This window comes from Antrostomus carolinensis, unplaced genomic scaffold (genome assembly GCF_000700745.2).
Source record: "Antrostomus carolinensis isolate BGI_N321 unplaced genomic scaffold, ASM70074v2 scaffold24591, whole genome shotgun sequence".
In the NCBI taxonomy this organism is placed as follows: Eukaryota; Metazoa; Chordata; class Aves; order Caprimulgiformes; family Caprimulgidae; genus Antrostomus; species Antrostomus carolinensis.
The window spans coordinates 23,495-39,249 of record NW_010292359.1 but is presented as its reverse complement, the minus strand read 5'-3'; the positions used below and the strand labels follow the sequence as shown (position 1 = coordinate 39,249).

General features: G+C 33.8%; 1 protein-coding gene across 1 annotated transcript in view; it reads right to left on the bottom strand.

The window, feature by feature from the left end:
• Positions 1-15,755, bottom strand: part of LOC104531908 (low-density lipoprotein receptor-related protein 1B-like) — a gene marked incomplete at both ends in the record, with an annotated part of 61,717 nt that overhangs the window by 22,749 nt on the left and 23,213 nt on the right. Inside the window, 6 exons of the mRNA XM_010176948.1 lie at positions 1,793-1,918; positions 2,432-2,605; positions 4,385-4,501; positions 7,735-7,841; positions 8,108-8,331; positions 14,691-14,932. Of these exons, the coding sequence (XP_010175250.1) occupies positions 1,793-1,918; positions 2,432-2,605; positions 4,385-4,501; positions 7,735-7,841; positions 8,108-8,331; positions 14,691-14,932 (990 nt within the window). The remainder of the gene's footprint in view (positions 1-1,792; positions 1,919-2,431; positions 2,606-4,384; positions 4,502-7,734; positions 7,842-8,107; positions 8,332-14,690; positions 14,933-15,755) is intronic.

Here is a 15,755-nt window from a genome sequence, read left to right as displayed (position 1 = left end):
CCCCTAACAGTGGAAACTGATGTAAACCAGCTGTAAGCTACTTTATAGCTGTATAACTACTATATAAATACACACTGCTAGGTATTCAGCCAAGGGGATACAGTAATAAAGCTTTTTATTTACTGTTTTTTTGCTAGAGCATGGTGTAATACATATAAGTTTGTACTGTAAATGCACTGCACACAAGGTGCTCCTGCATAAAGAAAAATAATGAATGGGTTTGTTATCTAGGACATCTTTTCTAATATTGTTTTACTCTCTAAATTATTCTTAAATTTATTGATACAGAAAGAGAAATGCTGCCAGTCAGCATTTATAAATACCTCATCATAAAACACTAAAACACAGTTGTACTAATTCAATATTTAAAGACTAGGCAGAATAAATAGGTGAGGTTTTCTCCCCAGAATTATGACATTTCAGGTAAATAAACTTAATTGCTAAATTGAGCATTTTAAGTACTGAGGATCTCACCAAAATATGTATCACTTACACTTCTGACTACATTAGAAAAATTTTCTAATACATTCTGACTTCTCATACACATAAGAAATCCTAATCTATGATTTCTGGAACCTTTTCAGATTCAAGCTGGCTAAGAATTCATTTCAGCTGTCTGACCACCTGAGGTTTGGTCTCAATTAGAGTGGGAATGGTTTTAGAGTACTTACTCATCATCTTCTATGAAAAAGATTTTTTTTTTCCCTAAAATATAGCAAGAACTTAGTTACTCTTTTACCACAAAGTCTGATTTCCTGTGTCTTGATATTAGTCATTACTGGATGTTACTGAAAGATATAATTTTAGGTAAAAATATTTCAGTAGTTTTTTTCTTTTTTTGCCTGTTACTTTCAAGTCATTATTATTTGCTGTGCTGCTCTTATGGCCTTTTGCTTATTGTTGCAGTCTAAGCAGAAGTTTCTTGATGGTCTTTATGGTTATTTTTTTCTCCTGAATGGCTAATATTCGATTTGGAATCCAAAACACTTTACAGCTTTTAAAACTTTATTTGGTTAATACATACTCACATTTACATTTAAATATCATCTTGTATCAGTTGAGTTGAAAGCTGCTCATTTTAAAATTTTTATTAATATAAATACTTTTTTTGTATCAAGGATTTTGTTTATCATAGAATAGTTTGGGTTGGAAGGGACCTTTCAAGGTCCTCTAGTCCAAAATTCCTGCAGCGAGCAGGGACATCTTCAACCAGATCAGGTTGCTCAGAGCCCCGTCCAGACTGACCTTGAGTGTTTCCAGGGATGGAGCTTCTAACACCTCTCCTGTGCCAGTGTTTCAACACTCTCACTGTAAAAAATTTCTTCCTTACATCTAGTCTTAATTTACTCTCATTAGTTCAAAACCATCATCCCTTGTCCTATCACTAAAGGCCCTGCTAAAAAGTTTGTCCCCATCTTTTTTACAGTTCCCCTTTAAGTACTGAAAGGCCACAATAAGATCTCCCCGGAGCCTTCTCTTCTCTGGGCTGAACAACCCCAGCTCTCCTGGTTTTTTTTCATAGGAGAAATGTTCCATCCCTCTGATCATTTTTGTGGCTTCCTCTGGACCCTTTCCAACAGGTCCAAGTCTTTCTTGTGCTGAGTACTCCAGAGCTGGATCCAGTACTCCTTTATATTGCTTGCTTCTTCATATTTAGCTTCCTTCTCAGATAAGTACTATGTACGTCGAACAACATCACGAAACTGTTGACTCACAGACAGCCTACCCTTTTGCAATGACAAAAAGTGACTAGTTGTTTATTTAGTGTTTCCCCACAGTTTTCAATACCTACCTAAGAGGCTCTGATCAATGCACGTTCCATTCACCAATGATTTACCTTCTGGACAAGCACATGTTGCACCAGAAGGGTTGAGTAAACAAATGAATTCACATGTCAGGTCCAAGCATGGATTAGGCACTGTTTAAGAAGAGATAATATTAAAAATGTTAAATTGTTTTTAGAATTACACTGAGATACAGAACTAGGAAAAATAAATATTCAGATATAAGAATGTTGATATACTTCCAGTTTCCAGGATATCAACAGCCTGAAGTCAGTTAACACACTCACTCATATAGCGATACAAGACTCACACCAGGATAGAACTTATTCCACTAACAAAAAATTTATTGGTAAAAAACCTCACATGGTTGTGGCTAGAGATATTTGTTTTCAGCTCGCTTCTAATTTAATTTTTTATATCTCATTTACAGTCCAGATACACAAGGCGAGCATTTGTCCAAGGTCCTTTCAAAGGAGACAAAATGCATGAAAAAAAGCTAAATTAAACTCCTATAAAAATATATGACTAAAGCTATTTTCAGTTTGTACAATCAAGCTCTATTTTATATTTGTACAATTTGGTTGCCTTTTCCCCGCCCTGAGGTGAAGTTGTGCAAGATTGAGTTTAAAGTCATTATGCTTACTCACAGTCCATTTGTTTGTAGCGGTGAAAAATCAAGGCACTTTTTGCTTTGTCAACGTCCACACTCAGATATTCTACAAGGCTCCTGCCAAATTTGTGTACTCTAAACGCACCATTTTTCGGACCTGCTCCATATATGTAATCCTCAAAAATGTCAATTCTATGTGGATGCAGTAAACCTTAAATAAAAATGAATAATAAAGAAAAATATATATTCACATAATGAACAACTTTGTTTTAATAACAACTTCAATTGCATTCTTGCAATTACCACCTAAAGATATTACTATGTAGACAGCTTGTTTTGTACCCACAAAGACTGTCATTTAAAAACATCTTCTTAAAAAGAACTCTTTCCAACCTACAAGCAACTAAAATCTCTAGCTTAGTATTAGCTTTCCACACAATTCAGAAAATGACTGAATATTGAAAAGTAGGGAAATCCCACAGTAACAACTAGCTATTTCAATACAAATATTTATAAATGCATATTCGTTATTTTATGGTTGTTTAATTAAATGAGTTGAAGTTTTTAGTCTCATTGTAAAGCAATTTCAAAACTCCCTCGGTTTTCTTTTGGTCCTCTTTCTCTTAATTTTTCCTTAGTTACTAAAAATGTCAACAGGAAACAAAAGGTGACATTGCATCAATGATCTTGCATTTCAGTATTAAAAGCTACATATGGAATTTGAAAAAGTCTCTATATTCCACTTTCCCCTTTTATAACTCCCAAATTTACTGGGTCACTAGCAATGCTGTGCCTTTTTTCCTTTCTTCAGGAGTAACCTCACATTTATTCTTAAAATACAAATGACTGTTGAGACACATTAAAACACAATCCAGGATGCTCTTTTAGTCTTTGTACCAGCCACAAGCATGAGCACTGAGTATGTATTTGTTTTGTGATAGATTACAGACCAGGCACCATGAAATACTATAACCAAAGGAGGTGGAAGCAAAATTATGAGGAGTTACTGTCTTCTCAAATTTTTTGTCAGTCATCTGCATAGTTCAGTGTTACAGGAGGTTGTAATCAGATCCCTACAATCAACAAGTGATTCTTCTTGAGATGACTATTTCCATGTATATTGATCCAAGTTGTGAAATAAAATGCTATTAAAGCAGAATAAGATTATTCTGCTTTAAATTGAGCTCCTGCTCTATTTGGAGTATGGGAGATTTTTCTTAGTATCTTGCAGAACGCCCTGGTGAATTCCAGATCATGGGTTAAAACACTCACTAGCACTAGATGTAGTATCACCCTGATTAAACTCCACTACCAACTGCCCACTAAGCAATTGCCCCAAAAAGCCTGCTTTCAAACTTATTTTGTTTCCTCTCTTTTTTACTCACATTTCATAAATTGTTACATGTATTATCAAATTGCTAAAAAGCCAGCATGCAATTCTATAAAAACAAAGCTTGTTTTAAACAGAATCTCTTTTCTTATGAAAGGAACTTTCCTCATTCACATTCTGTTAGCAGAATTCTGTGATTACTTACTGACCTGAAAGCCAAATCCATTACTTTTCCCAGAATGAATTCAGGTCAACTGTTCTATAAACTATACAATTCCTGTCCCGTGCAGACAGCTCTAATTTCTAACTAGTCAAGGTCCTCCTGTTGCTATTTAAGATCAAGTGAGGCCAAGCATAAATATTAATCACAATGTTATTTAATAATACTTAAGCTAATAATTAGGTAACAGTCTTGGAGATTTGCACATATCACTAAATCTTTGTTCCCCTAAAGTAACTGTATCAGATTATCTAAAAGCTAAAATTATCTTAAATTATCTTAAATATCAATTTGTTCAGGTAATATCTGAAGTATTATCTAAAAAAGCAATGAATTTTACTCAATAATTACTGCTTTTTGCTTACATAGTTTCTCTCAACAGTGAAACTTCAGCCAAATAAAATAAAATAGAAGTCATGTTACAGAAAAGCTCTCCATACCTTGTTTAGTGCTCACAGACACAACTGAATCGGAACCATCGAAAAGAACGCTGCCAATAACAGATAATTCAAAATCGGCCCAGAACAAACGCTGACTGAACTGATCAACTACAAGACCTACAAAGAAAATAAAGTTCAAACAGGTATATAAAACCTGAAAAAAAAAGCAATATTTTAATGTAACTGTATGGTTTTTTATATCATTCTATTCTTGTGAACAGAAAATACTGTGAAAATGAAAAAAAAAAACATGGCTGGAAAACAAGGAGCATAAAATATAACACTTTCCATGTAAACCCTCCCTTTGAGGCAACTGTGGGTTTTTTATTTTACTTTCTTTAACTTACTCTTCCAAGGTCAGCAACTTTTCAAACCCATTATCCTCAGCAGGGAGAGTTATATACCAGGTGGGAATTAAATATAGAATCTAATCCTGTAATTTGTTCTACCAACAAAAAATCTATTATGTTAACAGGTTTCTAAGCAGTAGCACCAATGTGACCCCGCGTTAAAAACAAGTCTTTCAGATTTCATAGAGCCTTCCTAACCTATCCTGTTTCCACAAGAATACAACTATGTTTGGGTTTTTTTTTGTTATCACCAATATTTTACAGGTAATAATTAGTACAGAATTAAAAACCAGATTATTTTAATTAAATTAGTGTTACAAGACCTAGACAGCAATATTGACAGATGTGTATGTTCTCATGCATATGAAAAAACAGCACAAGAGTGAATGAGAGCACAAATGAGACTAAAAGATAGGCAACGTCATGACTACCCAGTCTCTGGGCAACACCTAAATAGTTAAATCAAGTAGTCCATGTTTCATAGAGGATGATTAAATGATTAATATGCCATTTTAGGTCATGTCAAAAACTTCAGCCTAAAAAAAAAAATATTTGAACCATAAGATAATTTAATTCTGAGCTTTTGAAGTTGTGGTGTATTTTAATAAGAATGGGGAAAAGTATTTTTATTCCTGTTTATGTAAGTAGGTAAGTCAGAGAAAATACATCAAAAGAAATTATACATAACAGCAAAAATTCTCCTCTTAAGGTTATAAATTAATCAGCTACAGATAGATGAGAGGAAGTGGAGGAAGTCTGACGCATAGACCAGTGAAATATGTTTACATTTGCAACTCCACTAAAAAAACCCCAAACCTCTTTAAAAGAAACACTGGTATTTAGGCATAGAGCTAAAGAGAATAATTTCTGTTAAAAGATAATCACAATCTGTCAACTTTGTGTGATACATGGTACCTGTAAGGGGGAATATTTTAGAAGCAGTCCCCAGTCTCCAGCTTTAAATTATGCTTTGCATTTTAGTAAGAATATTTAAATATCAAATAATAAATAAATAACATTCTCAATGTCTCTTTCACAGTATCAGAGATAACACAACGTAAAAAACTACTTATTTTTATTTTCTACATATAGCACCCCTGTGTTAGTGATTTTTGTGAAGTGAAGACCAAATACTTGAACTCTCACACTCTCTTACTTGAAAAAGGAAAGGCATATTTAGTAATAAATTTAACAGCACTGGAACACAGATGTTCAGCGAAAGACATCTAAACAATACTAGTAAAGTCTCATTTGGGAGGAAATATTAAAAGTTTGGACTCTTTCTTTGCATTCCCTCTAGAAAGAAATGGATCTGTGTGAAATATCTGAAAAAAAACCCAAACTGTCTACTTTCTACCATGAAGTAAAGGAAGAAAAGCACAGAAGAATGCCACAAAAGTGTTTTCAGGCAGTAGGTACAGGAAAATGCAATACTGGGGCAAGGCATTTGTGAAATTCCCTCTTTGCAAAGTCTTTTCATTTTTGGTAATTCTGCTAATTTTCTTAATTTTAATTGTATTCATTCTTGTAAGGACACAGAGGTCTGTTTAAATGTTTATATGGAACTTTTCTATATAAAATATATCAAGGAAAATTTTATAAAAATATGAAAGCTCTTGCAGTTCTGCTTCTGGTCAGGGAAGAATAAATACTTTCATTTTCAGATAAGTTTGATACCATTACTGCTTATAAAATTTAATAAAAAGGGTTTAAATGCCCTTTAATAACCAAAGAAGTGGTGACTGACTCCATAGGACATAACCTTGGCAATCAACCAGACCAATAAGGAGAGACAAAAAAGCACAATTCCAGCAATTAGAACTAAATCTAATGATTTGTGTATCTGATATGTTCACAATGTCTTATGTAAGATTATCAAAGAATATGCAACAACTCTGAAAAAAATAAAATTCTGTTGTCTTTTAGTCTGAATAATCAGAAGCTTCTTAATGAATATACTATTGACTATTATTTATTATTACTATTGTACTTCTTACTTCCCTAAGGAGCATAAACTTCGTCTCTTCAAAGCTTTCCTTATCCCACATGTAAATTCTTAAGTCGCTGTAATTCAATCTAATCATGTCAATAAAGAGAGAGTATTTCCTTTAAGGGATGAGTATAACTTGCATATGCAACACCATAAGCCCACCTTAGCATGGGACTTAACAGTCTGTGAAAATATTATTACTTGTGGCTGTGATAGTGGCACCTTCTGAGACGTTTAGATATTCAGGTAATATCCTCTTGAAAGAAGCCTGTGTTGCAATAGATATGTGTACCAAAGCTGGACAACCCCTAATTTGCAATGCAGTAACAACAAATTATCTTTGTAAGCCTGGAGTAACATCTAATATTGCATGAGAAAACGGGTCATGAACAAATCATTTGTGGTTTTAAGATGGGATGTTGCTATTTAAGAGAGACACATTTCATTCTGGATTTATCATTTCCTTTGTCATAAAAATTACTTTTACCCTGCCAATGGAGTCTTAACGATAATTCATAAGATCTCAACATGCACTGTCGAGCTTCAGAATAGTTCTGTAAAATACTGAGATAATTTTGTTGCTTCTTTGAATACTTAAACCTCATTTTATAGTATTTTGCACTGTATTCAGGAAAGTAACTAGAATAGGCTGTGAAATTTCATATACCTTCTTAAAAAAGTGTGTCTCAACACTAACTGGTGTTCCCTTAATTTTGCTTGTTCAGTGTTACTGAACAAATAATATTTTCACTGATTATATATAGTCCTTTGCTACTGCTTTGTAAAATCATCATGTTCAGCTTTGTTACAGAAGTCTAAGTCATATTAAGATGTATCATTTGAAAACAGAATTAAGAATTTTGATCAGTGAATGTATCTGAATAAACCAAATATATATTTTTAAAAGTATGTAAGTTTTTTTTTGCAAACTGGGAAACTGGAATTCAGCACTAACTGAACACTGAGTCAGCAAGTATCATAGAATTAGGACAAATGAGTAAGCTGTATACCTGTAGGTCTTTGTAAATTCTTTTGAACCAATATCCTCCTCAGAGTACCATCCATAGATGATTCCTCTATGTGAGAGCGATCCCCAATAACTGTCCAGTACATCATCCTAAAATATTAAACACAAAATATAAGCTGGATGCCTGTACAGAACTTCAAAACACTTCACTGATATTAAATTATTGTGAACTTTCCAACCTACCTGAAAGATGGGAGATAACTGATCTTGATTTATGTATGGGTAAATTGAGCAAGGAAAGTTTGGTAAATGACTTGGAAAAGTTTAGACATTTGCAGACATGATTTTATTTCTCTTACTCTACTTAGCATTTTTGTTTGAATTACCAAAACAGAGTAATGCTGAAACATACATACCCCTTTTTAGGATTTACAGCAATTGCATATGGTTCTCCTGCCATGCTTGTGAGGAGTCTTGTACAGTTAGGTCCATTCAATTGGCCTACATTGACGGAGTATCTCAGACTAGTCCAATGAGTTGTATAGTACGTGAACCAATGCATTCTAGAGTGATCAGTCCAATAAATATTTCCAGCAACCCAGTCAACAGCAATGCCCCTAGGTCTTTTGAATTCTGGACACTAAAAGGAACAGATGTTAAAGTCAGATTTATGGAAATGATCTCTTATAGCAGCTGCATAGTCACAGATTTATGTCACTTTTTACAGTTAAGTAACTTTTACCTTTAATATGGTGAAATATTTAAAAACAATGCATTGGAAAGACATAAATTCCACCTGTAGGTGACAAGCTCTAAGCGATCTGCTGATAGTTCTAGTCAATGTAGAAGGACAAGTCAATGGTTCAAAACAGTTTTCTCAATCTAAGGTTATCTACATTCAGAGAAAGACACTTAGGCATGAACTACCTGAACTATTACTACTGAAGCAAGTAAATGTTACATACTGTAATTCAAAAGGAAAGGAAAAGGAAGAATTAAGATTATACAGCTATAATACTCTATGCAGAACTATGGTATGATGTCCCATCCCAAAGCCCTCAGTGAAAATGGTGCCTGAGACCATCCTGAGGTATGGCTGCTCAGCAGTCTGTCAAGGATAAATAAAACCACTTCATTTAGAAAAAAGAATAAAATGAATGTATAAAATTACCTCTGTATTCTTACTAAGAATAGTATGCAACTGTAAGGAAATTTTTTAAATGTTTCTCTTCCCTTGCTGTTAACTGTTGCTGTGTTACATCAATGATTAAAACTAGAGTTAGTGCAATATTCAGCTTAAATATTAGCATGCAAAACTAAATATGCATTATTAAATTATATTATTATTATTTAATATATTAAATAAGAGTATGTAAAAGAGGCTTGACTGATTATAACTTTAAAATTATAAACTGTTATATCTCTATCATGATTTCACAGTTATCATTAAGGCCTAGATGCTAAAAAATGGTCCCAAGGATAGAAGTTCATATTGCAAATAGGAGATATATATGAACAAGTTTATCTAAAGTTTACTAGAATTTCTGCAAAGATGAGTAAAATCTGTAAAGCAGGACTACCCAACTCTTTCTAGCATGAATGCAGCATATCATAAAAAATTCAAGACCCACATGAGCTAAATAAATATGTGACTGTTTGTCTGTTTACCTATAATGACATCAAGTTGAATCATGAACAAAAAAAACGTCTATTCCTTGACAAATGCAGTAATGGAATGCTACTACACTAGATAACTAAAAATCGGGAAAGAAAATTCTAAAATAAACTTGTTTTCCTCAGGTGTCAGAGTTCCCTAATATCACAAGACATTTGGAGACTATTTTAATCATAAAATAAAGGTCATTTCATTCTCTAGGTGAAATAACAGGACTGTAAGGGTGAATTTTGATAGTTCATTCTTCATAAACCTTTAATTCTGCAAAAATGTCATAGAATACATGGTCTAAAGACATACAGAACCCCGACTTTCTACTTAGATGAGCATTAAAGCAGCAAAATCAATCACTGCATTTACAAAACACTATGTCTTTAAAAACAGGGTCACAGTCTTTTTTTAAAGTTAAACAAAATAATGTATCATACTTTCATAATTATTATGGAATTTTATAATTTATAATATAATTTATAATTTCATTATAAAATGACGATACTGGCAGCATATGCTTCCAGAAATACAACAAAAATAACTTCCCCCCCCACCCTCCAAGAAATGTGGCATCTGCACGCAATAATCTGTGGGGGTTTTTTGTTACATTATCCAAGCAACATTCACATAAGACAAGATACTAAAAATATGGGGATTTGCCGATAAACACCCTTGTATTTTTAATCCAAACTCCTTTTAATTCTGGATAATAGTCAGTCAAGAAGCCTCTCATACCTGGAGATCTCCAGTTACTACACTGGAGACTGGCAGGGGTAATGGCACTGGCCTACAAGACTGGAACCAAATATTCTTTTAAAAGGAGAGCAGCTATCAGGGACAGCAGAGTCCCTTGTCTTCCTTCGCAATGTTCAAGAACCTCTGTTACAAGATTGCTTTTTCTGGAACCTGGCAAGCACGTGATGAAGAAGATGAGACAATGGGATGTCCTAAAAAGATTCTGGAACAAGACTGGGTTGCTTACTAACACTGATCCTTTATTATTCTTAATCATACAGAAGTGAAATTCCAGTAATGCTAGGGCACATATTAAAGATCAAATGAACAAGGAGATAACCAGAAGAAATGGAAAGCAGCCATCTGGTGTAAGAGATTTAAAAATAAGATAATAAAAAATACTAGCTGATGCTATGGCCATGTAATTCTCAGTTGTGTTCATTAAGTTTCAGCCTAGTTACATCATATTTCTAATGTCTTATGTATCTTCTCATACTGCCTAGGAAAATTACTTCTTGTAAATAAGCTTTTACCTAGTAGCTTATTTGGATTATGCTAATTTTGAAGAATGATTTTGCACACAGAATAGGGATGAAAATACAGGAACAACTGCACAACTACAGACCATGTCAGCTTGATGACTTCTGATCAAAACTGCTGCCGATCATAAAAACTGTTCTAAGAGAAGAGAAATTTTAAAAAAAGAAAAACAAAGTAAAATATCTAATGATATATTATTAGAACAGTAAAAATAAATGAGAATATAATACTTGAAGAATTCTAGACTTTTTCTCGCCGAAACAGAAAATTTTCCTTGTCAGATGAGCAGCCCAGTAGGTGCAGTGGTTCATCAAACCACCATGTGCATTACATAAGTAGGATCATTTAAAAAACCCAATCAGATTATTCAAGAAAGAGAGGGTCTCCTAAGTACAAAAACTTCACCTGATTACCTTTAAGAACAGTAAAAACATTTTTATGACAAGCACAACCAAAAAAAGAAGCAGAAAACCTGTTGGATGCATATTGTTTAAATCAGTGAACAGCTGAAAGGACCAGTGCAGATGTTCCTTAAACATTGTTTGGGCCTGAATATCTGCAATCATCAGCAAGCACTCGTACAGGAGCTCTCCTCTAATAATGGTATCATGGTGTGTACCTAGACACCCCAAAGTATGGACCTGGGCAGGAAATGCTTAGAAAATAATATCTCTTTGTCCTTGAAAAACATCTTTTCCCATAATTAACATTAGCATGAGGCAAAAAATACCCAGGTTGGTTAAATTAAAAGAATAAAACAGAGGAGTAACAGAAAACATTTCTAAGGTTAACCTGGAAAATATTTGTAAAGCAAACTTTGCATTTCTTAGATTCCAAACTAGTGTCTGCAACATTAGTTAAATACTAAATTGCCTACCTAATTCATACAGTGTGTATTACCAGAACATATTTAAGCTATGATGTCTTTGAGCTGAGGTTGGTAGAAACCGTAAGAGTTTGGTCACCTCTTATAAGGCATGGTTTTCAAATATGAAACCTTGTATTTTTAGAAAATGAGAGATATCAGGTCCTCACATTTTGCAAAAAAGTCTGTTTAGAGAAAACAGTCTAGAAATTGTTTCCATTCACAGTGATGCACTGAATTTCACTGGGCCCTAGGGCACATGTTGCGAGTATAGAATCATGGAATGGTCTGGGTTGGAAGGGACCTTAAAGCTCATCCAGTTCCAACCCCCCTACCATGAGCAGGGACACCTTCCACTAGACCAGGTTGCTCAAAGCTTCGTCCAACCTGGCCTTGAACACTTCCAGGGAGGGGGCATCCCTGGCAACCCCATATATATGTGGATTTATCTTGTGATATGTATCACAAGGGTGGTTACGGGCCACCTTAGAACACCAGCTCTCAGAACAGTGGGACTGGAACAAGATGCCAATATACTGACTGGACACATTAGAAAACCTGTGTTTTTCTTCCTGTTATATGGTACAATTATTTAATGTTCAACTTTGTATCCTCTTCCATGAAAAACAGCACTTAGTTTAAATGGCAAGTCAGAGTGTTGAAAATTCACCTCAGATACAACTTATCCATCTCTCTCAAAGGATTATGCCAGTAAACACCTGCACCAGTTATCACCAATTCACTTGTACGTCTGAACTCAATTGGAACACAATCCTCTTCTGCATCTGTCAATAAACTTTGAAGAGTTGATATTTACTGTTTCCTTTAATGCTTCAATTTGTACCAAGCTTAAACCCCTTTTCACAGAAAAGTATAAGAGATACTTAAAGCTATTCTCTGAGGAAGGCTCTTGATATGCTAATTCCATGGAGCAATTCCAGTTGAGATGGATTTTTGCATTAATGTAATTACCTGAAAATGCAGGTGACTTTGTTCAAGTTTACTGTCCTGATTTACATATCAAAGTCTAGATATAAAACTTCTAATGTAACCTTTGAAAACTTACCCATTAAAAAACTTGGGTTAAAATTAAGGAATTCGCAAGCTTTTCAAAACCAAATTTAAGTGACAATATTAAAGCAACACTATAAAACCAATTACCCTAATGATCAGTTATATATAATGTAACAATATTTGAGTATTAATAAGATAATACTAGGAAAACATTCTGAACAGGTTAGCACAATGAGAAGTAAATGCTTCCAAAATATAAATGAAATGCGTCCAAGGTATATTCACGTACACTCAGCCTGTGTATTTTCCACATACACATTTGTAACAAAGCTTTGTATGGCTTGGATGAAGCATCTTCAAGAACACCTACCTGCACTGAGGATTTAGGGGGAAATGGTGTATAAAGAAAAATATAATTTTTCCAATAATCTTGAATTAAGAAGTGACTAGAAAGCACTCTTGCATAATGGTGAAACAGAGAAACAAAAAGCAAAAAGCACTTCAGTACTTCAGAAAAATAACAGCAATTCTAAAAATATTTTATCTTTATTCTTTTAAACAGGGACACAATGTCAAATCAGATATGAAAATTTCAATCCCTGAACTATGAAGAAGTCTCAAGGAAACTTATGTTCAGGTTTATGGACCTGTAAGAAGGTGTAGATCCATTAGAGAGGTCATGGGTCAGTGGACTACACTTACAGTTGCAGAAGGCATCTGAATATTGGTCAACAAGAAATAAAATTAATAAATAACAACAAAAAACCCCAACACTTTAATTTCGCAAGACTTTACGAGTCTGTTAATTTCTAGAAATGAACTCAATACAGAGATGTGTCTATCTGGATTTCTTAGGCACTGGTATCTGCCACATTTAAATGAGAAAAATGTCACAGTAGAATTACTCCATCCATATATCTTCCATACACACTTAGGTCCTCAAAGTATCTTTCCCTTTAGCTCAAATGGCATACCTGACCTACTGGGATAATTTTCTGCTTTAGATTTACTTTATGTATACTTTCTGGCAACAAAATCCAAACCTTCTCCTGCTGGGCAGAGGGAAAGGTTGTTTTTTTAACCACTCTTCCTATAGATATGCCACGACACAGAAAAAGTATCTTCAGTGTCCATCAGTGTCTACATCCCCAGGCTTTTTGCCCGCTGACATCAAAGGTCATGAATGTCATTCGTTTGTAAAGGAAATATCCTTGGATGACAGGTACTTAGAAGTGGTTTCAGATGTGTAAGAGTTGAATGATAGATGAAAGATTAGTCTTCTGTTGCTACTGCTGTTTATTCTACAGAGTATATAAAAGCATTCATGTGATGTTAAGATCATCCCTGTAACCTCTCCTAAGTTTAAGGAAACAGCTTGACAGGTATTATTTCTAACCTGATTTATTACTGGCCAAGAAAAAACTAACAACTTACCTCTGCTATCACATTTAATAAAAAATAATTATTTTTTTTTAAATAATCTAAATTTACAGCATTATAGAAACACTTCCTTGAGAATTTTGTAGAAATATATTAGACAAAACAAAAACCAATTTGCATTTATTTTATTTTCAAGTAAAGACTACTTGAAATTACCCTAGGTTATAAAAAATCCACATTTCTGATGTAAAGTGCAAAACTACATGTATGCTTATTCAAAAGCATAGTACTATGCAGTTCAACATAAAAAGGAATAAAGACTTATTGTTCTAATTTTAAATGTTTTTCATAGCTTTGCCAATATTATTGTTTATACGGTCACTACAGAAATCAAGCTTGTCTTTGGCCTATCTACATTTTCTGTTTTCCATGGATTTAAATTCATGCCTTTCTTTAAACCACGTGTTGCTTACATTATGTCTATTATATCCTCTTTTGTCTCTCTTAAAATAAAAAAATCTTGATGGCATACAATCTTTCCAAGTCTCTAACATCCTGGTTATTTCGCTGTAGTAAACTTTTTAAAATACTGCAGTTGTGTTCTCTTAGAGACTTGACCAAGTCAGTCAGAGTCTTGACGGAAAAGACATGAGTAAACGTATGTATACCATTTGAATAAAATCATTCTCAGATAGACATTTTAATTTGCTAAATCAGTGCATGTTACTGTAGACAACCAGAACAGAAAAGTAAATCGAAAGAAATTTGTACCATGTAATCTCTGATTTTGATCACTTACTATCAAGCCGCTGTTACTTTGCCTTCTCTCTCTGTCGTGAAGTTTTCTGTAGAAAATCCCTCCTGGATTAAATTGAGTGCTCCAAACAATCATGTCCCCTTGAAAATATGCATCCATTCCAGTTACCCTTGAATTATGTTCAATATGTGATATTTGCTGATGAACATCACTGTAGTTGAATGGATATGCAAAACCCAGGATGTCAGTATCATTAGCAACATAGAGAACTTGATCTTCAGAGCCTAGGGATTATTATAATGAAACAAAAATAAGGTAAATGTCAACTAATGCAAAATCAGTGTTTCTCACTCAAGTAGCTTTTTGGTGTTTATCTGATATAATTTCTCATGTTAAAATTGTTTTCTGATTGTTGAAGACTGTGAAAACACACACTGTGGACAATAAATGCCACTCTTCATACTCTGATAGAAATCTATATTATTTCAATGCTCTACAAGCTCACACTGTGACATCTAAGACTATATTACAAGGAGTAGGTAATATAAGAATTTGAACACTTTAAGAAGTATTAAAAAATAGAGGCTATTGTGCATTAAGCCCATATGAATTGTTACATATTTTTTTACCCATGTTGTGTCTAGAGGGTCCTCAATATATATATTGAAGAAACACAAGCTTGCCAATAAGCATTATTTTAAATTGTTTAATTGGAAATTAGTAGTGGAATGATCCTATCTTTACTGAAGGCAGTGCAGTTCCCAAAGCTGCTACAGAACATCTGTATCTCCTTATTTCAGATAGTTAACATTTATGGATACCTGTGAATGAGTGGTATCTATAGATATTTAGTTCCCATCTTGATTCAGGTGTTGTAAAATATGTTACTCATAAAATGCTCTCTGGTATCTTTTTATTAAGTTTTGTGAAAATTTCAAATTTGCTGAATACATTAGAATGCACTTGCAATTTTTTAGATTTCCAATCGATATCACATTTACCCATAGAGAATCAACTTACAATAATGCCTGCCCAATATATGTCCTCCTTATTAGTATGAAATACCAAAAAGCATTTGTTCCCTCACTCCTGCTAAATACCAGAAGA